Below are 24,845 nucleotides of genomic sequence, written 5' to 3' on the forward strand. Positions count from 1 at the left end.
CAGGAATTCACATGACAAGGTGTGGCCAGGTTTCACAATGGGCTCACCCGAAACCCTGGCTGATTAGGTCCCACACCCGCTTTCACACCTGGGCGCATGTGATTAGAGGATCACCAGGGGGTCCTTTGTCCCTCCTTGGGGGGATACTCCCACTGAGTTTAAATCTGGGACTCTCGGCCATTTGACCTTAGAACTGAAGAAGCTTCTCGGATGAGAGGTGAAACGTCTTCAAGCAACTTAAAGAAGTCCAGACGCTTTTCTTTGCAAACTCCTTTGACCATTCCACTTGTAAGCACAATCATAGTGGGTCACAGGCTGAACAAATATCCACAGGTGGTACGTGGCAGTCAGGTGAACAGGTCGCTGGTGGCAGGAAACTAAGTCAGTGCATCAGAGGGGGAAAGCCGAGATACAGTTTGTTAGGACGGGGGACTGTGGGTTTGGAGGATGGGTGCAACACTGAGTGTCCAGGAGCAAAATTCAGTGTTTGGATTGTTTTCTGGGTCTCCCATCTTCCTCTTCATCATTCTCCTCCACCCTTGGCTCCATCATCATCACTGTCGCTGTCGTCAGTGTCACTGTGATCGGTGTCACTGTCAGGACCACTCTCAGGGACACTGTCGCTGTCACTCAGCCTCCTCGTTATCCCAGAATGACCTCATTTCTTCAGCTATGGGATCTTCAGCTTGTTGGGCTGGGTTTATTTCCATTTCTCCTGCTGGGATCTCTGCTCTGTTATTGAGCCAGGGTTCTTCAACTTGAGGTGGATTTATTTCTATGCCTGCTGCTGGAACATCAGCCTCTTTCTCATCAGCCTCATCCTTCTGAAAATTGTCCTCCTCATCATCATCTTGTTGCAGTTGATTAATAACTTGACCCATAATACGGAGGTTTTCTTAAGTTAAGAGGCCACGCAACACACCGATCTCAAGCCAGTGGACCATCGGGTGAATTGCTTCAAAATCTGGATACTGCAGCAGTTCAAAAACCGGTTCATCGACTGCTACCCCTACAACAACAAATAGAGAAATATATTATTGTTGTCACTGACATGATGCCAAAACTGTCCACAAATTCCAATTTGTGCAAGATAACTACATAGGGAACAAAGAAACAATATTAATGAATATATGCATACATTTCATGGCAAAGATCTATCCCTTCAATGAAGTTGGCAGAACCCAGACCAGATGAGTGGACCAAACCTCCATCTTCAACTGGTGCTGTAATGAGGTCCAAAGCTTTGTGCAAGGTGTACGGTTTGTCAGATCTGAGTTTTTGTGCAATCATCAAGTGATGTTTCAGTGAATTTCTTCTCTCGTCTTTTGTTTTTCCTCCTTTCCTTTCTCTTCTTCGTCTTCCTTTCTTTGAGTGTCTGTTTGCTTTGAGGTTTTTCACTTTTTCCTTCGGAGCATTTGTTTCCTGACTTTGTTCCTGCTGCTTTTAGTGGATGCAAGCTCCTCTGTAGAAAGAAACACAATAGATATTATATTCCAACAAACAATCAATCACTCTGAAACAAGTTATTAGGACCATAAGTGACATCACTGTAAGGTATAATGATCAGTCAAGGCAGCATACCTGCAGCTGGTTGCTGATGAGTTTGAGCCCCGATGAGCAAGCATTTGGTGACAGCAGGAAGGAAAAAGGGGAGGAAGACTATACCATATTAATAATGTTGGCATAATGATAATAGGAAGGCCCCAACCCCGCCTTCCTAATGTGGGAGCCAACCAATAGGACCACTCCCTCCATAACTGCGACCAGTAAGAGCACGATCATCACCACCTAACAAGGTACCAGTGGTATGAAACACACACTTGTTGCATTCCACTTGTAAGCACAATCATAGTGGGTCACAGGCTGAACAGATATCCACAGGTGGTACGTGGCAGTCAGGTGAACAGGTCGCTGGTGGCAGGAAACTAAGTCAGTGCGTCAGAGGGGGAAAGCCGAGATACAGTTTGTTAGGACGGGGGACTGTGGGTTTGGAGGATGGGTGCAACACTGAGTGTCCAGGAGCAAAATTCAGTGTTTGGATCATTTTCTGGGTCTCGCATCTTCCTCTTCATCATTCTCCTCCACCCTTGGCTCCATCATCATCACTGTCGTTGTCGTCAGTGTCACTGTGATCGGTGTCACTGTCAGGACCACTCTCAGGGACACTGTCACTCTCAGCCTCCTCGTTGTTCCAGTATAACCTCATTTCTTCAGCTATGGGATCTTCTGCTTGCTGGGCCGGGTTTATTTCCATTTCTCCTGCTGGGATCTCTGCTCTGTTATTGGTCCAGTGTCCTTCAACTTGAGGTGGATTTATTTCTGTGTCTGCTGCTGGAACATCAGCCTCTTCCCCCTCTTCCTCATCAGCCTCTTCCTCATCATTCTGAAGATTGTCCTCCTCAACATCATGTTGTTGCTGTTGATTAACAACTTGGCCCAGAACACGGAGATTTTCTTAAGTTAAGAGGCCGCGCAGCAGACCAATTTGAAGCCAGTGGACCATCGGGTGAATTGCTTCAAAATCTTCACTGTACTTGTACTCTGGATGTTGTTCCATCTGATTTAGTAAAAGATGTTATGACATTGTGGGTATGAGTTTGCTGTCTTTTGTCAATAGCAGTCTTCAGTCTGGGTGTGTCCCTGCTGACTTTAAACATGCTGTGGTGGAACCTATTCTTCAGCTCCAGACCTTTCGAGATAAAAATGGCAATAGTGAAGTATTTCAGTCTGGTTTTAAAGCCCACCACAGCACTGAAACTGCTCTTTTAAAAGGTTTTAATGACCTTTTCACTTTTACTGACTTGGGAGATTCTGCCAGTTTAATACTATTAGACCTCAGTGCTGCCTTTGATAAAGTAGATCATAGGATTCTTATCTCTCGGCCTGAACACTGTCGGAGTCAAAGGGACTGCATTGGAGTGGTCTAAATCTTATCTGTCCAACCAAAGCTTTTCTGTTAGATTGGAGGATCCATCATCCTCAAAAACCTCACTCACTTGTGGGGTCCCCTAGGGGTCCATTCTTGGCCCAGTTCTTTTTTCAATTTATATGCTCCCTATGGGTTCAATTTTTAAAAAACATGGCATCTCATTTCATTGTTATGCAGACGACTCACAGATTTAGCTGCCACTGAAACGTACATCTTTGAATCCTCTGAAGGGTTTGCTAGATGTCCAGGAGCAAAAATCAGAGTTTGAGTTGTTTTCTGGGTGCCCCATCTTCTTCTTCATCATCCTCCTCCTCCCTTGGTCTCCTCCTTGAACCTCCCGGCACTGGGCTGGGGGGCAGTGGCACAGGGGCATCCTGAACAATGTCTCCACCATCATCATCGTCATTCTCATCAGTGTCATTGTTGTTGTTATCAGTGTCGTTGTTGTCAGTGTCACTGTCAGGACCACTCTCAGGGACACTTTCGTTGTCACTCTCATCCTCCTCATCATCCCAGAACCACCTCATTTCTTCAAGTACTTCATCTTCTGCTTGCTGGGCCGGGTGTATTTCAATTTCTCCTGCTGGGATTTCTGCTCTGTTATTGACCCGGGGTCCTTCTACTTCCTGAGGTGGATTTATTTCTATCCCCGCTACTGGAACATCAGCCTGTTCCTCCTCTCCGTTTTCAGCCTCTTCGTCATTGTCCTGAAATCTGTCCTCCTCCTCATCATCTTGTTGCACTTGATGAATAACTTGGCCCAGAACACGGAGGTTTTCCTCAGTTAAGAGGCCACGCAACACACCGAATTCAAGCCAGCGGACCATCGGCCGAATTTCATCAAAATCTGGACGCTGTTGCAGTTCAAAAACCAGTTCATCGACTGGTACCCCTACAACAACAAACAGAGAAATATATTATTGTTATCATTCATATGATGAGAAAACTGTCCACAAATTCCAATTTATGCAAAATAACTACATAGGGAACATACAAACATATGCCCACTACACTTATTACAGTGTGATTGCTCCTTCAAATAAAAAATGCTTTAGTTGATGAGCAGCAACGTGTAAATGTCCTCATGTCAGTGTTTTCCTCAGCCCTCACTCACTGTTGTAATGCACTATTAAATTCAGTTATTAGGATTTTGTTATAATTAAGTGAAAAGTCTAAATCATTTTTATAAAGAGACATATGTGTATTTCCAGTGCACCAGGAAATACACAGTACCACACGGATGTTTTCAGGGGTCATAGCAGCCTCTGGGCTTGTGTGACTGAGGCCTTAAAACTTCAGAAATGTGTAGAAATAAACTGTCAGATAATCCACGAGAAAAACTGCAAAGAGAGACCACACTCTTGTCACACCCCTGAAAACGGGGGAAAGAATCATGAAAGTGATATTTAGTTGTCTCTATCATGCAGTAGTTTATCTCGGGAGTTACGTTCTAAAAATAACCCGCGACAGGTGAAATCAGAAGTGGCCAACTTTATTTTTTACAATTATTATTGATGTTTTAAGGCTGGAAACCCCCTCACTACACACTTTATACACTTTTCTCAGACAGACATGAACATTTTCACACTTTTCTCTTTTGTTTAAACTCCCAAAGTTCAGACCTTCGTAGAAACATAAGTCCGGTATTATAGAATGAAACCAAAGGCAGCCGCAGGAGCCTTTGACGGTGCAAAACGTTTCGTCTGCATTGTTGTGTTTGATGGGGAGAAAACTTACAAACATACAGTACAGCACAGAGTCACACTGCTAGCGATTGAAGATGTATGTAAATTCGACAAGCTAAACGCGATCTGTACTGTACACCAGCGGTCCCCATCCTTTTGTGCGCCACGGACCAGTTTAATGTCAGACGGTATTTTCACAGACCGGCCTTTAAGGTGTCGGTGGATAAATACAACAAAATAAAATGATACGACCAAGACAAAAAGGTGGTATTTTGTAAATATAATAATAAACTCGAATTCACTGTGTAACTTTATTAGCAGCACCTCCTGAAATGCACCAACAACACTGAGAGTAACGTCCGATCCTCTCTGCGCCTCAATGCTCTCTGGTCGCTATGGTAACGCGTAAATAGTTATTTCAAAATAAGACAACTACACCAGGGGAAAAGACCCAGGGAAACCGATAAAAACCCTGAAAACCATAAATTTCACACCCGAGCCTCAACTCTCGCGGCCCGGTACCAAACGACTCACGGACCGGTACCGGCAAAGAGGACAGCGCGCGGAAGCCCCCTGGTGGAGGACGGAGTCACTAACAATTGATCCCAGAAAGGCTCAGTAGCCGATTAGTAATGGACTAATAAAATGACAACCATTAATGCAACATGAAAAAAATAATAACAATTTTCTTATCATATTTACATCGTTTTTATGCTTATGGCACCTAATATGAATGAGTAATATCTGTATACACCTTTGCTTTGTTGTGAACCCTATGAATAACAGCTGCATGGAGCTTTTTGGTACTGCCTATGGGGAATAACAGTAGTCTTCCAACCTATCACGCTCTTACTTTGAATCGGGTCGTCTTGTCGTCCGTCTCCTCTGTCCATTCTTCTGGGATGAAAACAGCCTGCAGGAAACTAAAGCAGTACAGCTCTCAAACTTTAGCTGACTGGTTTCAAACTTATCCAAAGTTATGACACAGTCCTTAAAATGCTGTGAAATCGTTTAGCTCTTTAAAAACGCGGAGTAAATGTAGACTAATCGCCACTGAATGCTGCGAGGAACGCTGCCAACTGTTAACTGATATTTATCCACCAACTACATCCAAATATAATGACGATGAGATGAACGTCACAGGTTAACTTTGTAGTTTTGCGTTCTGACTCTTCGGTGACGTCATCGACTAAAGCTGCTCAACGTTCTGCTGGTGAAAAAACGTCACGGGTCACTTTGAAACTTTTACAGGTGAAGCATTTTTTACAGTTTTGAAGGTATTATAGTGACAGAAAGAGACCACGAGATGGCGCCATTTTTCACGTAGTTGATACCGTTTGTTGGCTGTTTGGTTTCTGTTCACACCACTCCACGAGTGTTTTGCATAAAGTATTCCTCAGGCTCATGATTTCTGTTTCCTCTCTGGCTGAATTAAATTAAATTAAATTAAGGAAACTAGAGCGAGTCTTTCATCAGTAATTAGTTATTTTAATTATTTTAAATACTTTACCACCTAAAGTGCATTTTTGGTGCTTTACATGTTTGCTGAACTGCTTCATGGACTAAAAACCTTCTGGTTAGTTAGACGCTGACTCTGTTCGTCAAATAAAATCTATACTTTATGTTTTCCATTTGGCTTCCTGTATTGCCAAGTTTGAAAATAAAAGCATTCAACAGAGTGTCAAAATGTGCCGTGTAAGTGTAGAAACACTGAACAGAAATATAAATGCAACACTTCTGTTTTTGCTTCCATTTTTCATGAGCTGAATTCAAAGATATGAAACATTTCTTACATGCACAAAACACCCATTACTCTCAAATCTGTCTAAATCTCTGTCAGTGAGCACTTCTCCTTTGCCGAGATATTGCATCCCACCTCACAGGTGTGGCATATTAAGGTGCTGATTAGACAGCATGACTATTGCACAGGTGTGCCTTAGACTCCCCACAATAAATGGGCCTACAGGAGGGTGAGCCCATATGGCTTTTTCAGGCTGCACTTGGCCAGGCCCCATGGGCAAAGGCCCAGCCACCAGGCACTCTCTGCAGCTGCCTCCCCAGGCCTGGCTCCAGGCTGGAGCCCTGGTAACTCTGTCCTGGGCACACGGGTCCTTTGCTCTTCTGTCTATCATAGGGTTTCATTAAATCGTTCTTTGTCTGGCCCCTTACTAAGGACCAATTTGCCTAGTGTAGTTCCTACACTATAACACAGACATTACCCCCCCCCACCACCACGGGCAATCGTCACAGACGACAGCATACAAAAAGGACGACGGCCCCATGAATTTTCTTAAAAAATATAATTTTTAAAAAATGTCTGCCAATATTTATTTCAGACAGTTTGACAATAATTACAGTTTACAGCATTCAAAAATCCTGTTCAGCACTCAGCTGCTTTAGGGAATACACCAAATACCATGTGTTATTATAATGTGGTCAACGTATTTTCACTTTATTTGTCACAAAGTTCATCTGCTTTTCATGTTGGTGCATTTCCACATCTCATTGTTCAAGCAGCAGGTTTATCTCGAAAACATGCATTTTTCCCCCAAGGCTGGTAAGGTGTTAGAATATTCAACAGTTGCTTTGGTTTCAGACGTCAGTGATTGTGGCTAAATGCACATTTTTTTCCTCATTTTCTCAAAAAGAGATTCACTAACTGTCAATTTGTTTTCCTTTTTAGTATTAAAAAAATATTACAATACCATTTGCTTCCATTGGGCTGGAGAGGCATCTGGGTGACAGTGATCACAACTTTGTACAGTTTGTTAAAAATCTACTCTACTATGTAACAGTATCTGTGTGAGGTGACCTGCACCCCTAGTGTCTGCTCAGTAGCTGAACATCTGTTGCGCAGAACTGCTTTGCTGCTGAGGGGTGGCTGGCTGGCTCTGGCTGGGCCGGCCTGGATCTGGGCCCTGGCTCTGGGCCTCCTGACTCTCCCCCTGTGCACCCTCCACCACTGGAGTGACCTGGCTGCCCTCAGCTGCAGGTACAGGCCTCCACGCCAGAGTCGGGGCCTCTAGCTGGTGGCCCATGGGGTTGACCAGAGTGGCGAGGTTGATGAAATGGGCGACGGACTGGGGTGTCCCGCTTCCAGCAGGACCTACAGTCTCTGGGATGAGTTCTGCAGACCGGTTGTGCAGCATAGCGGAGCCACTGACTGTGTCAAAGGTGACCGTGAGGATGGAGTTGTCCAGTGTGAGGGGCCGGTCGCTGGCTGTCAGGTGGCCCACGGCGACAGGCTGCAGGCTGGTAAACTGGGCAGGGGCGTGGCTGGTGATGGGCGTGACTGTGATGTTGGTCAGTCCCACTGAGCTGTTGGGGGAGGAGGCTGATGGAGCACTGGGGTCGGTCAGAACCACCACCTGAAACGGCAACAATGAAATCAATTGCAAATCGATGATGAAAGCAGCTCATCTGCCGCCAAAGCACAACACTGTTGTTATAATCTAAGTTTGTAAGGAACAGCAGCTGTCTGAGGTCGTGAGTCAAGCTCAGCCAGCGATCCTGGCAGAGCAGCTGCCTGAACTGAATTGAATTTTATTGCATTCACATAGCACCAAATGACAACAACGGTCACTTCAAGGTGATTTATATTGTAAAGACTTTACAATAAAGCAGAGAAAACCCCAACAATTAGACACCACCAGTGATCAAGCACTCGGTGACAGCGGGAAGGAAAAACTCCCTTTTAACAGGAAGAAATGTGTTGTTACTGATGCTGCCGCTCTCCCGGCCTCTTGGCTTTCCATACTGCACATGTTAGGAAAGTTCCAGAACAGAGGCCAAATATAAATTACTGCAGCTGGAATAACAGTCTTATATTGACTCAAGTGGCCCGGACAGAAATAATGTGATAAACATGTCTGAAAAATGGAAAATAAATAAAATTAGAAACTGCGTCTTATTTCACATTTTTAAATCAAACTATATAAAGCATCATGCCACTTTGCATAGTTATATTATTAAAATTGTTAAAGGTCTAATGTGTTTGAGCACATCTGTAATCACAAAGCCTTAGCTGTCAATTGTGGCTTCAAGCGTTGCACTGCATTTGTGTAACTTCATAACACTGTCTTAACAGTAGGAAAACAATTTTATATTATAAATGTAATCATTTTGTGGTTTGTGTGTATTTTACACCTGCTTTATTCAACAGGTCCACATTTTATCCTCAATGAAGTCATAACTACTAGGTCAACAATTACCGAAGTCGGCAATTTATTAGGTCATGTAACATTATAGCCCATTCAAAAAAAAAACTTTATTAGACAACTGCCACATTTTTAGACAAATGCCAGAGTTATTAAATGATGACTTCATATTAAATAATCAACAGAACGAGTGCAAATCCAGATTTATTCTGCCTTTCATCGGCAATGTCGAGCCAGCCGCTGTGGGTGACTTTAGGGCTCTTCAGGGAGAAAAACTTCAGTCTTTGTTTTCCTTTTTAATCAGGCCGCCTGCCTTTATCCACTTATCGTGGTGTTCGGGGGGAAAGAAATTGGACACGTTATTGTAGCAACAAAGCAGAATCTTCTGGGGGAAATGTGCACACGTACCTGCTGGATGCTCTGTACAGCAGAGCTCGTCTCAGTCTCATCACCGACAATGACGGCGTTGAATTCTGACATGGCTTCGTGCCTTGGTTCAGCGAAATCAACGTATTCATCGGACTCGGAGAGCTCCGGCTCAGCTGAGCTTCTCTGCTTCTTCTTGGGGTGTCGGGAAGGTCGACTGGGCCGCTCCTGAGACATCCCGTCTTTTTCCATGGTCAGAGAGGGCTGCAGAAGGAAGTGAAACTTCTTTAGTGTACAGAAAAATGCAGATTTTAAGGCAGCTGACGCCACAGATATACTCAATCCAATATGTTTTCTTGTTGTTTGTCAGTGTTTTCATAGCTACACCTCCCTAAAACCACCTCATTTGTCAATAAGAAATCCAGAATTTTATTCTAACCTGCACAATGCTGATAGATGAATCATTCATTGTCAAATTTTCCTGAAGATCATCAAACTCGTCGATTCTCACAGACACCACCTGTAGGCATATAGGAGAAGGACAGCATTTCAGGTCAAGTCTGCCTTTAGGGTGCTGTAATATGGGTTGTTTCCTCCCAGGTCTGAGCCCACTCACCTCGGGGTGTTTGCGTCGCAGGTGTCGGTTCATAGAAGCGCGAGTGGACACCTTTGTCCCGCAGAGATGACACGACTGGGCCTCTACCTTTTCGTGGGTCAGGTGGACGTGCTTCTGCAGCATGTACTCTGTCAGATATTTCTTATCGCATGTGGGACATGTCCACGTCTTACCCACTGCAGCAGCAGAGAAGGAGAGGAGGTCAGCTCAACAGCATCAGCTACAGGGAGTGCAGAATTATTAGGCAAGTTGTATTTTTGAGGAATAATTTTATTATTGAACAACAACCATGTTCTCAATGAACCCAAAAAACTCATTAATATCAAAGCTGAATGTTTTTGGAAGTAGTTTTTAGTTTGTTTTTAGTTTTAGCTATTTTAGGGGGATATCTGTGTGTGCAGGTGACTATTACTGTGCATAATTATTAGGCAACGTAACAAAAAACAAATATATACCCATTTCAATTATTTATTTTTACCAGTGAAACCAATATAACATCTCCACATTCACAAATATACATTTCTGACATTCAAAAACAAAACAAAAACAAATCAGCGACCAATATAGCCACCTTTCTTTGCAAGGACACTCAAAAGCCTGCCATCCATGGATTCTGTCAGTGTTTTGATCTGTTCACCATCAACATTGCGTGCAGCAGCAACCACAGCCTCCCAGACACTGTTCAGAGAGGTGTATTGTTTTCCCTCCTTGTAAATCTCACATTTGATGATGGACCACAGGTTCTCAATGGGGTTCAGATCAGGTGAACAAGGAGGCCATGTCATTAGTTTTTCTTCTTTTATACCCTTTCTTGCCAGCCATGCTGTGGAGTACTTGGACGCGTGTGATGGAGCATTGTCCTGCATGAAAATCATGTTTTTCTTGAAGGATGCAGACTTCTTCCTGTACCACTGCTTGAAGAAGGTGTCTTCCAGAAACTGGCAGTAGGACTGGGAGTTGAGCTTGACTCCATCCTCAACCCGAAAAGGCCCCACAAGCTCATCTTTGATGATACCAGCCCAAACCAGTACTCCACCTCCACCTTGCTGGCGTCTGAGTCGGACTGGAGCTCTCTGCCCTTTACCAATCCAGCCACGGGCCCATCCATCTGGCCCATCAAGACTCACTCTCATTTCATCAGTCCATAAAACCTTAGAAAAATCAGTCTTGAGATTTCTTGGCCCAGTCTTGACGTTTCAGCTTGTGTGTCTTGTTCAGTGGTGGTTGTCTTTCAGCCTTTCTTACCTTGGCCATGTCTCTGAGTATTGCACACCTTGTGCTTTTGGGCACTCCAGTGATGTTGCAGCTCTGAAATATGGCCAAACTGGTGGCAAGTGGCATCTTGGCAGCTGCACGCTTGACTTTTCTCAGTTCATGGGCAGTTATTTTGCGCCTTGGTTTTTCCACACGCTTCTTGCGACCCTGTTGACTATTTTGAATGAAACGCTTGATTGTTCGATGATCACGCTTCAGAAGCTTTGCAATTTTAAGACTGCTGCATCCCTCTGCAAGACATCTCACTATTTTTGACTTTTCTGAGCCTGTCAAGTCCTTCTTTTGACCCATTTTGCCAAAGGAAAGGAAGGTGCCTAATAATTATGCACACCTGATATAGGGTGTTGATGTCATTAGACCACACCCCTTCTCATTACAGAGATGCACATCACCTAATATGCTTAATTGGTAGTAGGCTTTCGAGCCTATACGGCTTGGAGTAAGACAACATGCATGAAGAGGATGATGTGGACAAAATACTCATTTGCCTAATAATTCTGCACTCCCTGTAGTGTGAAGCCCCAAATTAAACCCTATCATATGCAATGTTGTGTGTAATGCACTCCAAAGCATCTTTGCTTTGTGTTGTTGGATTTGTGTTCATACATATGAAAGATCACATGTGTGTTCTGACTTCGACAGGGATATATGTTGGTGTGTAGAACAGCAGAACTGGTAATTATGTGAACGTGTTTCAGGTCAATCTATGGAGCAAAAGTAATGTAACGAGTAGTGTAACAAATTATTTACTCCTTCACAATGTTGCTCAATAATGTATTAATCTCAGTTGCTAAATTTCCAAGTCCTTCCCTGTCTTATTAAACTTTTGTTTAAGAAAGAAAACACATTTTCCTAAAAATTGTTTGTAACTTTGCTTCATAGGTGTAGCTACTATTCTGACCGGCTGCATCACCAGCTGGTGCAGCAGCTGTAATGGTCTGGACTACAAAGCTCTGCAGAGGGTGGTGAGGTCAGCACAGCACATCACCAGGACTGAACTGCCAGCCATGCAGGATCTCTACAGACAGCGCTGCATGAGGAAGACGCAGCAGATCCTCTCTGATCCCAGCCACAGACTTTTCTCACTCCTGCCGTCCGGCAGGCGGTTCAGCCATCAGGCTTTTGAGCTGCTGACGTTCTGCACACACCATTACACACTCACTACAACTACAGGACTCTACACACTGTCACTTCAAGAAATGCCTTTTAAATGCTCATTGCACAAGTTTTGCACAAACTGTAAATACCAACTTGTTTTAAATTCTCTAAATATTTAATAGTTTTTTTCTCTCTTTTATCATCACACTTTCTACATGTTCATGTAAAGCTGAGGAGCACGAGCCAAAGAATTTCATTATGGGTAAATGTGGCTACACTGTTTCTCCGTACATGACAATAAAACTTGAAACTACTGTTTAGTTAGCACCATGTAGCTAACATTACGCTAGTATTTGTTTCAGTCCAAAAATAGCAGGCGTTTACATGAAAGGATACAACATGCTTCTTAAATCATAAGGTCCTGGCAGCAGCTGCATGTCACGGACTTTTTGGCAAGTTTACTTTTGGACCAAACTGCCTAGCTGTAACCACATGTTTTTAGCCTTTATGCTAATTTAAGCCAACCTTCTCATTTTTGGAATCAAACAAAAGTTCCTGTTTCCTCTATTCATCAACAACTAATAAGAGCTAACTTACATTTTCATACCACAACAGTTAACATTAACAGCTAAAATTATTTTTGGTAAAATCACTTTAAATTATGACAAAAAGAAGATATTACATTACTACATATTACATTACATTTGAAGATTATAAGTAATAAGTTGCTTTCTGTGTGACTTTATCAGCCTCTCACTTCATTGTGAAGGGGTTTGGTCCACTCTTGTTTACAATGTTCTGATTTAAATGTAGCAGGAAAGTAGATTCAGATGAAAGAGTTTCATCTTCAGCTTGTAATAATCAATATAACCGAGTACTGCACAGCAGTCTGGCTTTATGATGCCACAGTGACATGAAATACCTGTGTGGATGAGCTTGTGAGTCTCTAGTGTGGTCCTCTCACTGAAAGTCTTTCCACACAACTCGCACATGAAGTCCTTTATACCTGCAAGCACGGTGACAGAAAAACAAGCACTGAGGGACAATGACGTGATTCTCTGTTAGGTGTGCTTGGTTTTTAGTGCTTTTTTTTGCAGTATACATCCTTCGTGTCTGTGACACACAAACACTTTTTCTTACTGCAATAGAGACAAGTGAGAACAATCAATACAAGACAAATAGGGTAAAGACAGTGTGGTGGGGCTAAACAGACAAAAAGAATTACAGCGACTGTGACGTATGGGTGTATGACTGAGGATTAGTGCAGGTGTGTGTTTGATCGTGTACATGGAAGAACACAGTAACCAACCAATCATGCTTATGCTATATGTGTGTGTGTGTGTTAGACTAAGGTAATGCATTAAAATGAGCTCTATATGTATACACACACACACACACACACACACACACACACTCTCACTTACCTGTGTGTCTCTTGTAGTGTTTCAGCATGTTGACCTTTTGGGCGAACTTGCGCTTACACTCCTTACACTCGTACTCTTTGATGCCCTTGTGGAGCTTCATGTGGTGCCTCAGAGCATGTTTGGTCTTCATACCTGCGTGGGCAAACGTTGACACAATCTCAGAATAATTCAACCACCACCAGTTCAAGTCTACTTGTACAAGTTTACACGGTGGGAAAAGAGGCGTGCGATGACCTTTCCCGCACTCGGCGCACAGGTACTCTCGGTTGTCGTCGTGCACCCTGAGATGCTCCTTCAGCATGTCCTTTCTTGCAAATGATTTGCCGCATTTATCACAGCCGTGGCTCTTCACCCCTGGATGAGTGGACAAACATCTTTTTTTATTGTGACGTTGCCTTTGCACAAACTCACCCTGTGAGAGTATGAAAGTACATTTACTGACGTACAACTTTCAGCTGCTTTGCTGAACAGAGGAACATTTTTATGCCATTATTTTATAAAAACACACATTTGAGGATTAAAAATGTGACTTAATTAAAATCTCGTGGGATCAGCGTTTGGATGAAACATTCCAGAAACATAAAAGATTTTGCTGATTACCAGTAATGTTCATTTAAAAACCTTACACTGGGTGGTAGGCGAATACATTTGTTAAGCACTGACCACAGAACAAACATTTCACCTGTGTGGATGATCTTGTGCCTTTCCAGATTTCCAATGCTATTGAAGATTCGCCCACAAATCTCACATGGATGGATGTACCTTTAGGAAAGAGCGAAACATTTAAAAATTATTTCCGTACATTTTTCTGACTTCATAATTATTTAGTACTTTTCTTTTGAAAAGTACACAGTTTGCACTAAAAATGACATCATTTCCGTTTAGGTGCAAGTCAGCAGTTTCAACTCTCTCATGCATGAATGATTAGTAACTAGCACTCAATGGCTGCTGCACGCAAATGTTAACATCTTTCCTCCCGTGAACATATTTAAAGGAATCAGATGTATTCTTCTCCTCACCAGATTTCAAAAGTACTATTTTTATACAATTATACATTTCTCTGCTGGCCCACAAAACTGTGACTAGCATTTGTACTTGCTTGCTTCCTACAGTCTTACTTCTGCACCGAAGGGTCGGGCAGCTGCTCTCGGTGGATGACCAGGTGAGCGTTGTAAGTGGCTTTAAGTGCAAAGCGTCGGTTACAGATCCCGCAGCCGTAGGCTTTCTCCTTGTGCTGCTCCATGATGTGCTTCAGGTACTCTTTTCCTTTTGCAAATGACAGCTGGAGACAAGAAGCAGGACATGTGGTATTTGTGTGGGACACTGGGACACGTGGTGCTCCATGTGACTGCCGAGTTTCTCCGTGACAGTCAGAAGGAGGCTTACTTGGCATTTCTTGCAGTTGTACTTATGGTGCTCTGGGTCATCTTCGTCTTCGTCCTCGTCTGTTTCGTCACTGTCGTCCGCTGAGATGCCGATCTTCTTGATGAAGCCTTCCCTTTCCTGCTCGTCCATTAAGGCTATGTCCTGGAATAAAAGGACGTCATTCAACCCGATGAACGCCAGGTTTCTGGAGAGCATCAAAATCCATGTGAACCATGCTGGGGTGGAAAAATGCTATTTCATCTCACATCTGAGCATTTCTGTTTTATCTTTTCTTATCTGAGTAGCAGTGCTTCTGATTTTTTTTTAAGAATATGTCACCTAAAAATGAGAATTTGTCTTTAGCCTAGGATGCAGCAGTCTAATGTTTTTAACCTACAATTTAGAGAAATGGTGAGATTCTGACTGAGGACACGTAAACGTAAAGAATATTCTGTTAGATGTCTGTTATACTGAATCAGAGATGGACCACATTTTGATACCTGATCTGAGTCAAAGTGGCATCCCTATAATTCATGTAAATCCTTGTGTGTGTGATTAAAGTGGAAACCAAGTACTCAAAGGCCCAAAGCCAAAAAAGCGTTCTGAATTTGTGCAGCTAAATGTGCAGCGGTGCTGTTAAACGAAAAAGTGGAACATGTGTCATCTGTCCTGTGGAATAAGCAGTGGTGCAGCTTTCATCCTAGAAATTCATTTTATCTATAAATCCTGCATTTTTGAATATACTGAAACACAAACTCTTCGACCTTGTGTGAAACAGCAGCTTCTCTGTGAACGAACCCTTCAAAAGGTCTGATAACGTTGCAGGTTTCACCTTGAAGTGCACGTGAATGTGGTCTCGGAGGACGTCTACACGGAAAAACTTGCGGCCGCAGATCTCACAGGTGTACTTTTTATCGCCGTGAGTCAACAGATGCTTGTTCATGTTACTCCTGCAGGAGAACACCTGTGTGCACACACAGAAACACGCTGCAGTGAAGCAGGTGAACGATGAAGGGTTTGCACTTTATGCCATGAGCCGACATGTGCAGCCGGCTTACCTTGCTGCAAATGGGACAGGGTGACGGCTCCTTCCTGTACTTGGTCCCTTCTTCTCCATTGGCCTCCAGCTCCTCTCTCTTCATGTGCTTTGGTCCTGTGCATACGCATTTTAGGTTTAGTTCAGCAAAGAGCGTCAGGGCCAACAGAAGAAATCCATCTAAACAGTGCAAAAATGCACCAGGCTGCTCAGCTCTGACTTGGTTATCTGTGTGTTTGTGTGGGAGACGTGAAACTCGAATCCTTCTCAGTTTTATGAAATCGTTTACAAAGTGAGATTCAATATGATTACCACTAACAATGCCAGAGTAATGCAATCATATGAACGGCTTCAATTAACTGTTTTATATCATTTGTTGTTGCCTGGCTAAACTCACAAAGCAACAAATCACTTAATATTTGCTAAACAGTGATTAAAGAGCTCTAACTGTATGGTTAAAAGTATTCTCTGAATTCAAACATTTGTTGAGCTCCTCCGCTCATTGCCTACCTAAACCCTACAGTAAAGCATGGTGGTGGCTGCATCAGGCTATGGTGGATGTTTCTCAGCAACAGCGACAAGGACACCAGATGGAGTCAAATACACAGAGGTCTCTGAAAACAACCTGCAGAGATCTGACCAATAGTTTTTACTTATACAGCACTAAGTCACAGTTGCCTCGAGGCTCTTCTATTTGCGAGGACCCAACAATAATACAGAGAAAACCCCAACAATCAAACGACCCCCTATGAGCAAGCACTTGGAGACATTGGGGGAGGAAAAACTCCAGCAGAACACGGCTCAGGGGAGGGAGACGGGACAAAGGAGACACTGTGGAAGAGCCAGAGATTAAAAACGACTAATGATTAAATGCAGAGTGTTGTGTAAGCACACACAGAGTGAAATGAGGTGAATGAAGAACAAACACTCAGTGCAGCCTAGATTTATTGTAGCGAAGGAATAATTGAGGGTCACCTGAATATAAGCTTTATCAAACGGGAAAGTTTTAAGCCTAATCTTTAGAGCAGGGAGGGTGTCTGGTGTCCAAACTGGAAGCTGGTTCCACAGAAGAGGGGCCTGAAAGCTGAAGTTCTCTGCCTCCCATTCTACTTTTAAATAATCCAGGAACAACAAGTAGGCCTGCAGTCTGAGAGTAAAGTGCTCTACTGGTGTGATACAGTACTATGAGGTCTATAAGATAAGATGGGCCTGATAATTTAAGAAGCTCTGTGTGAGCAATATGGACACATGAACTTTGGAGTGGTTTACAGAAAATCTCTGTGTTCTAAAAACCTTAAAGGTTCAAGCCTACAGAGTCTCTAGTTGCAGACTTGACTGCGAGTCGTTTCCTGGAAATTCTGTTTGTCTTGCATAATCACAGTGACTGATAAGACCAGCAGCATGACTGCCTGGGAGGGAGTTTAACTATCATACTCTGATTCATTTATTCCTGTAGTGCTTTTCATCACCCAATAAAAGCAAGAGGAGGCATTTTGCTCTCATCATTCTAGTACTGTGAGAAAGGAAGACTGTCTTAAATAACATTAATAATCAAACTTAATCTCATGGACTCACCCAAACCGTGCCTCCTGTGGTGCTCCTGCATCACGTCTTTGCGGTAGAACATCTTGTTGCAGATTTCACAGGAGTAGAGCTTCTCGCCGTGCTTCTTCTTGTGCTTGGAGAGGTTGCTGTTGGTGGAGAAGAACCGCGAGCAGATATCACACTGGAACGTCTTGTCATCTGGAGAGGAGGAACGAAAAGAGGATGGTTAGAAATGTGATCAGAAACGAGGGGAAAAAAGAAAAGAGAGAGGCAAACAAACCTGTCCGGCAGTTGTGGAACTTTAAGGCATTTTCCAGGCGAAAAGATTTCTCACACGTGTTGCATTTGTACTTGTACTCTTGGTCAGGCTGTTGGGGGGATAAACACACGACACCATTAACCGCTGGAGCGGCTGAAACCCTCGATCCAGCCGTTCGGAACGTCACTTACCACGTTCTTGCTGTGCTTGTATGAGATGTGCTGCTTCAGGCTCTCCTTACGGCTGAACAACTTGTCACATTCATCGCACTTGAACAGCTTATCACCTGGGGGCCATACATGAAGGGACCTTTTAGTAAACATACTCACTCCTTCTGAATTGAACTATCTGGAGATGACGCCATCACAGCCACAGCTATACCATGAGATCGGATGTGTCTGTTGAGGTTGCTGCTGTTCTGGAAGACCTTGTTGCAGCGGGGGCAAGCGTAGACCTTCTTGTGCTCTCTCGCTCTGTGCCTCTTCAGGACAGGCCCGCTGTCTGGAGCGCTCAGTGGGCTGCTGTTCTCTGCTGCTCTTGCTCCCCCCTCTGACGCTACAGGCTCCGAGCTCACCAGTGGGGGCTTCACATCTGGACACATCAGGAACCCAACGTCAAGGTGGATGGAGCAACTGTAGATGAGCTTTTTTTCCACACTTGATCGTGTTACGGCCTTATTGCAAAATTAATCATATTCATTTTTCACCTCAAAATTCTACATGCAATGCTCTGTAATGACAAAGTGATGAAGTTTGTTTGAAATATAACATGCACATAAATATTCACAGCCTTTGCTCAATACCTTGGCAGCTTGGAAGCACCTTTGGCAGCAATTACAGCCTCAAGTCTTTTTGGGTATGATGCTGCAAGCTAGCACACCTATTTCTGGGGCAGTGTTTCCCACTCTTCTTTGCAGAATCTCTCAAGCTCCAGCAGTTTGGATTGGGAGTGTTGGTACATGGCCCTTTTCAGATCTTTCCAGAGACGTTCAGCCAGGTTCACCTCTGGGGTGTGACTGGGCCATTAAGGGAAATTTCTAAAGCCCCTCCTCTGTTATCTTGGCTGTGTGTTTAGGGTCATTGTCCTGTTAGAACAGGGGTGGAGGAACTGCAGGCGTCGAGGGCCGGTGTCCTGCAGGTTTAGACGTATCCTTGATCCATCACAGCTGATTTAAATGGCTAAATTGCCTCCTCAACATGTTTTGCAGTTCTCCAGAGGCCTGGTAATGAACCAATAATTTGATTCAGGTGTGTTGACCCAGGGTGAGATCTAACCTGCAGGTTTTAGATATCCCCACCCCTGTGTTAGAAGATGAACCTTCACCCCAGTCTGAGGTCCAGAGCGCTCTAGCAGGTTAACATCAAGAAAGCATCGCTGCACTGACCTTTACCTCCACCATGACGAGTCTCCCAGTTCCTACTGCTGAACAACATCCTCACAGCATGATGCTGCTGCCACCATGCTTCACTGAAGGGATGAGATCATCCATGTGATGAGCGGTGCTTGGTTTTCACTTGGCACTCAAGCCAAAGAGCGTAATCTTTGTTTCATCAGACCAGAGAACTTAGTTTCTCGTGGTCTGAGCGTCCTTCAGGTGCTTTTTGGAAAACTATAAGTGGGCTGTCATGTGACTTTTAACTGAGCAGTTTCTTTCTGGCTTCTCGAAAAAGTAGAAAAGTACTTGACACACGTGAGATCCCTCTCTTTTCCCCCTGTGGTGATTTGCATACAGCGCAGGTTTTGCCACTTTGGAAAAATAATTGCATGAGGGGACAACATATCTTTTCTCCATTAAGTAAACCACTGACCTGAAACATTCCTGGCTCAACGTGTTTAGTGGGCACACATCTTTGTGCAAGTGGAATGTGATTGGTTGGTGACTTTAGTGTGTCTTTGTGAGCTGGATGGATACAAGGAGCCTCGTCTGAGTTGACACTGGGCGATTCACCTCAGCACTGCAGGATTTTTCTTCATGCGTTAACTGTCTTGTGTCTTTTCTGTGTTGTTTTGTGGTGCAGACGCGGCTCTACGACACTTGTTGCTTTGTTCTTGGTAAACAGTACTTGTTATCTGCTGTATTTCCAAACAGCGGATGATGATCTGCTTCAAAGAACAAGCTCTTCACCTCCTGCTGTGCTACACATTTGAATTTGATCTGTTTTAACGTAGTGATTATATCAGAAACTTTGAGCTGTGTTGTGGAGGAAACAGGCACTGACCGAGGGAGCACTCGATTTACTTTTGCTTTGTGTTTTAACTGGTGCAGCATGCATTCTAAATATCATGCGATCATCCTCATTTAACCGCTGCAAGCCAGAATGTTTCACCAAGTTTTTTTTTTGCCCAAGCCTGACTCTCTCTTTCTTCTCACCTCTGTTTTTGCTTGCTGCAGCTGCAGCACTGGGCCTGCGTCCTTTAGCTCTCCTCCCTCGGCTATGCCCTCTCTTGGGGCTGGGCTGCGCTGCAGGGGAGCTGCCCTCCTCCTCATCAGGACCAACCAGGCATTCCCCCTGGGGCAGGAGTTGCTCTGCTGGAAGCACCGTTACCGTCTTTACCTCGTTGAGGTGGCTCAGCATGTTGCCTGTGATCCACAGAAAAGAGGTAGATGAGTCAGCGTGTGCGATCATGACGCAGCGTTTTGTTCAGCTTAGAATCTTTTGAATGGGTGAACATGCGGCGTTCACTCATGCTGGACTTGCTGCCAAAACAAAAAGCTGCTGAAAAATTGATGCAGTTGGAAAAAAAAAAAAGGGGTTATAATCACAAACTTAGCTAAAATATGGGAAAACATTTCAAAGACGTGTGAACTGGAGGTGGTGGGTGTTTTTAATGATCCTACCTGCGCTGCTGTCTTCAGCCGCTGGAGGCAGCTGGGCTCCACTTTTCTCTGAGATCTCAGATTTAGCAGATGGAGCCGTCACATCTGATTGAAAGAGAGAAAAACGAGAAGATCTAACTCTCACAGTTTCCATGGTACCCCAACACAGCATCTGTGCTGTAACCAAATCTACCTGGTGGAGGCAGCGGTGGCTGAAGTGGGGGTTTCAACATGGGCTTCTCCATCTTCTTGGCGTAGAACGCTCCATACCAGACTCTCAGCTCTGTTCCTGGCAGCACATCCTGGGAAACACAACAGCAGCAGGTATGCACCTGGATCAACAAATCAATCTCCTTACAGAGGTGAAGGAGCTGTGCAGGTTTCAGGTGGAGGAAGATACCTGGGAGGTGTTGAAGAACACTTCGTCATCCTGCTGGTAAGCCGTCAGATTCTGATGCTTGTGGTCACTGGCAGGTCGCACCAGCATCATCCAGTTACAGTCCTCCTCACTGCTGGAGTCAAAACACACCACCACACCGTCCTTCTTGAAGATCTGCCCAACAACAGAGAGGATCAAGAAGGAAGTTAAAGTTAAAACCCACATGCACAGGTACAATTTAAAGCAGGGGGTCAAGTGCACCTTCAGGGGGAACGCTCCTTCCTTCTCCAGGTGGGGAACCCTCTTTGCTTCAAAGGGCCCAAACCGAGTCCTCTTGACCAGCCGGTGCAGGACAAACACCCCCTCCTCGCCATTTCCCACCTCTCTGATCTCCAGGCTGTCTGGAAGAGACGAGCTGATCCAAGGAAAGAGCAACATGGCGTAAACTCATGATTACTGTCTGTTCAGCACTGTAAGCTAAAAGCATGATAAAAGCTCAAAGCGACGACTCTCAGCTCTCCATCATAACCAATCACAACCCCCAACCTGTTACTGCAGACTCCTCCCAGAGGTTTCTTCCTGTTAAAACGGGGAATTTTCCAGCCACTGTTGCTAAGTGCTTGATCACAGAGGATCATCTGGTTATTGTAGGGTCTTTATAATAACAAGGCCAGCCTCCTGCCTGTCTGCCTTCTTGTGATCCCTTAGTTTCAGTATCACTTGATTCAGTATGCTGATTACTTTGCTGAAATGCTGAAAAATGGTGTGTCCTCCCCTTTGAGCAATTTTGTGCAATATTATAGACAGAAGCCCCAATGATCCAAAATATCCTAGGAAGAGAGAGAGAGTGAGGAAAAAAAAAAAACCAAAAAGAAACTGCAGCTGAGATAGGCTCGAGGAAGGCAGCTGTATGCTTGTGAGATCTCTATTATTTTTAAGGGGCCATTTTAAAAAGTTCCACATGTAGGATGAAGCTTCAAGTGGCAGAAACGCAACCACCCACAGTGGGATACTTGGACAATCTCTTTGCAAGGTCTAGAACATCAATAAGGTGACACGTGAATGGGATTTGTAATTTCACAGGTCAGGATGACTGGATGTCAGCGCTAGCAGGGATTGATGTTTCTCCTCCTTTGGTTTTGCTCTGATTGAATCTTTAAAAAGAAACTTGAGTTCAAAGAATGGCCCCAAACCCCCACCTGACACTTCCAGCTGTCACTCACCGAGCTCGGCTGAGGACGAAGGAGTCCTGGACAGTCACCACCGGCCCAAGTTCAGGACACTCAGAGTCATGGTACTGGCCACAGTCCTCGCACCCTGTCAGATACACACATCACATCCGTCTTCATAGTGCTTTAACACACACACACACACACACACACACACACACACAGGGGACAGTAAGGGCTGGAGTCATACTCACAGATGAACTCATCTGGTGTCTGTTCAGCCATTATGCCAACCTACAGAGAGGGAAAGTATTTGCATCAGGGGTTTACCAGAAAGCACGCAGAGCAGCAGCCTGGTCGCACTCAGTTTTACTGCACATTTACACGAAGGAAGTACTTTAACGAGTGTTTCAGGATGTAACTGAACTTCTGAGCCTGCTCATCGTTTAATGTGGGACCCTTCAGGTGTACGTGAATGCATCAGCCCTACCGGCTGTACACTAGTGTCTTATGAAAACATTAACTGGTTTTTGGTCTACGCGAAACAGTTGACGCGTGTATTTTAACATATGCAGCCCGGGGAATAGACGGGATCCAGGATTTGAGTCGTTCCCAAACTCTAGCCGGGTTTTAACTCCGATCTGAGCGGCTCCTCTTTGCTAAAATGTAACAAAGAACAGTCGGCATGGCGGATGGACCGGAGACGCAAACCCCCAAACCGGAGTCAATGCTATTCAACGGCCGCCGGTGTGTGGTGGAGGCGCTTCGGGTGAGCTCGGACAAAACCGGACGGATCAGCTGCACCTTCACTACCAAACTGCGTCTCCATTTGGTAGAAAGGCGGCGTGTATTGGTCGGGAAACACGTTACCTTTTCTGCAAAACCCCTTCATTTACCAAATCCTGACTCCGGGTTCCAATCCGCTCCAGAAACGGCGCAGGACCGGAAACGAGCCGCCCCGACTGCATTATGGGAAATGTAGGCGCAACACAATGGCACTAACCTAGGTCCTACTACCTCATACGTGTAACAGTTGTTAGTCTTATAGAAACTACAGAAGTTAACAAAATGTGCACAAAATACCAAAAGTAAAAGCAAAGATGTAAGCGTATGCTGCTGCTTATAGCTACTTTATCAAACTTCCGACAACATTTGCTCTCACAACAACGTTTCGCTTTCTGTTTCAGTCCTAACAACACATTTAATGAAAATTTCAGTGTCAAGAAGCTTTTTACATGTTTTCTTTATACCAAAATATCTTTTTATAAGCAAAGTGATTAAACACATGGAACAGTGCGAGCTTACTAAAGTCTACTAGTTAAACCTTTTGAGAATGATATCTATATCTATATAGTTTCCTTTTTATGAGCGTGTGTTTTAACTCTTGTTAATGTTTCTTTGACATTTTCTGTTCTTTGAATTTTTGATTTATATGGACTCTTTTTTTGAGATTAAGTATGCCCACTTTTTATATTTACAATAATTTCACAAGTACACATTTCTAATATGATATGTCTGAAGGACCGTACTAACAGCTTACAGAGATATCCTGTATGGCCTGTCATAGTTGTTGCATGAAGTTGTGATAGTCTGGACATGTGCAGAGGAGAGATAGTGAAGGTTGGACCATTGGGGCAATCAGTTACCTTAATTGTTTGAGGTCTGACAACAGACATTTACTAGTTGTTCTAGGAGATTAGAAAAATATAGACATAAAAAGCACAATACACTCACCAGCCACTTTGTTATATCCAACTGCTTCATTCATTTATTAATGCAAAGATCCATACAGCCAATAACATGGTAGCAACTCAGTGCGTTTAGGCATGTACAGATGGCTAAGACGGCCTGCTGAAATTCAAACCAAACATCAGAAGGGGGAAGAAAGGTGATTAAAGGGACCGCCATAATTGTGGCTTTGTTGTTGGTGACAGACAGGCTGGTCCGAGTATTTCACAAACTGCTGATCCCACACAACCATCTCTAGAGTTTGCAGAAAAAAAAGTCAGAAAAAGAGAAAATATCCAGTGATATTTATTTTAGGTCAAAGCAGAATGGCCAGACTGTTTCTTTGTGAAAGGAGGAAAACTGTAAATCAAATAACCACTCATTTCAACCAGAAGAGCATCTCTGAATGCAAAACCCTGAGGCAGACTGGCCACAGCAGCAGAAGACCACACGGGGTGCCATGCTGTCAGCAAAGACCAGGAAACCAAGGCTACAGTTTGCGCAGGCTCACAAAAACATAGCCTATTCTGTCTCAATTTCTGCAGCCACGTGTGGATGTGGAAGTTAGTATAAATAACACGACAGCATGAATCCATTCTGTCTTGCATCAATGGTTCAGGCAGCTGGTGGGGATGTAATGGTGTGTGGGATAGTTTGTTATCACACTTTGGCATGGTGACTTTCCATGGTGATAGCCGCTTCCAGCAGGATAATTCACCGTGCTACAAAGCTCATATCATATCTAACTGATTTCTTGAAAATGAGTTCACTGTACCCAAATAGCCTTCACAGTCAATTCATTAGAGCCCCGTGGTGCTGTGGTGGAGCATGTGCAGTAACTGTGTGATGAGTTATAAAATCTCTGAGAAATGTTTCCAACACTTTGTCAAATTTATGGCGTGAAGAATTAATGGAGTTCTGAAGGCCAAAGGCGGTCCAGCCCGGTACTGGCAAAGTGTTCCTAATAAAGTGTCCAGTGAGCGCATTTCTTTGTTG

The 24,845-nt window shown here is 44.0% G+C and overlaps 2 protein-coding genes across 3 annotated transcripts; both read right to left on the reverse strand.

The window, feature by feature from the left end:
• Positions 1–278: 278 nt before the first annotated feature.
• Positions 279–5,966, reverse strand: LOC102076481 (ciliogenesis-associated TTC17-interacting protein). 2 transcript variants are annotated; one of them, XR_003222020.1, is made up of 4 exons: positions 4,939–5,013; positions 1,582–3,821; positions 1,139–1,462; positions 279–1,009 (listed from the first exon to the last, which is right to left on the reverse strand). XR_003222020.1 is itself a non-coding variant. In XM_005464261.3 (3 exons), the coding sequence occupies exons 1-2, from the start codon at positions 5,505–5,507 to the stop codon at positions 3,187–3,189; spliced, it is 675 nt and encodes a 224-aa protein (XP_005464318.1). In that variant the 5' UTR covers positions 5,508–5,966; the 3' UTR covers positions 1,266–1,462; positions 1,582–3,186. The 2 variants fall into 2 exon arrangements, 1 of the variants encoding a protein (XP_005464318.1); XM_005464261.3 differs by lacking the exons at positions 279–1,009; positions 4,939–5,013 and adding an exon at positions 5,468–5,966 and having other exon boundaries at positions 1,266–1,462.
• Positions 5,967–6,917: 951 nt separating this feature from the next.
• On the reverse strand, positions 6,918–23,099 carry prdm15 (PR domain containing 15). Its single transcript, XM_005464259.4, has 24 exons — positions 22,992–23,099; positions 22,376–22,415; positions 22,176–22,269; positions 21,214–21,367; positions 20,974–21,126; positions 20,767–20,875; positions 20,595–20,678; positions 20,127–20,336; positions 18,137–18,346; positions 17,947–18,041; positions 17,777–17,864; positions 17,527–17,694; positions 15,974–16,068; positions 15,748–15,879; positions 14,937–15,077; positions 14,669–14,832; positions 14,233–14,312; positions 13,785–13,904; positions 13,551–13,682; positions 13,049–13,132; positions 9,754–9,929; positions 9,577–9,657; positions 9,180–9,401; positions 6,918–7,982 (listed from the first exon to the last, which is right to left on the reverse strand). Exons 2-24 carry the CDS (start codon positions 22,404–22,406, stop codon positions 7,446–7,448), a joined length of 3,360 nt encoding a protein of 1,119 aa, XP_005464316.1. The 5' UTR covers positions 22,407–22,415; positions 22,992–23,099; the 3' UTR covers positions 6,918–7,445.
• Positions 23,100–24,845: the final 1,746 nt, after the last annotated feature.

This window comes from Oreochromis niloticus, linkage group LG10 (assembly GCF_001858045.2).
Source record: "Oreochromis niloticus isolate F11D_XX linkage group LG10, O_niloticus_UMD_NMBU, whole genome shotgun sequence".
Taxonomy (NCBI): Eukaryota; Metazoa; Chordata; class Actinopteri; order Cichliformes; family Cichlidae; genus Oreochromis; species Oreochromis niloticus.

Excerpts from the sequence above, each read along its gene's own strand:
- LOC102076481 (XM_005464261.3), bottom strand. The coding sequence starts at position 5,507 with ATGGACAGAGGAGACGGACGACAAGACGACCCGATTCAAA. Across the intron at positions 3,822-5,467 it reads ACAAGACGACCCGATTCAAA|GGGTACCAGTCGATGAACTG; the intron begins GTAAGAGCGTGA and ends TTGTTGTTGTAG.
- prdm15 (XM_005464259.4), bottom strand. The coding sequence starts at position 22,406 with ATGGCTGAACAGACACCAGATGAGTTCATCT. Across the intron at positions 22,270-22,375 it reads GACACCAGATGAGTTCATCT|GGTGCGAGGACTGTGGCCAG; the intron begins GTGAGTATGACT and ends TGTATCTGACAG. Across the intron at positions 7,983-9,179 it reads CTGTACAGAGCATCCAGCAG|GTGGTGGTTCTGACCGACCC; the intron begins GTACGTGTGCAC and ends TTGCCGTTTCAG.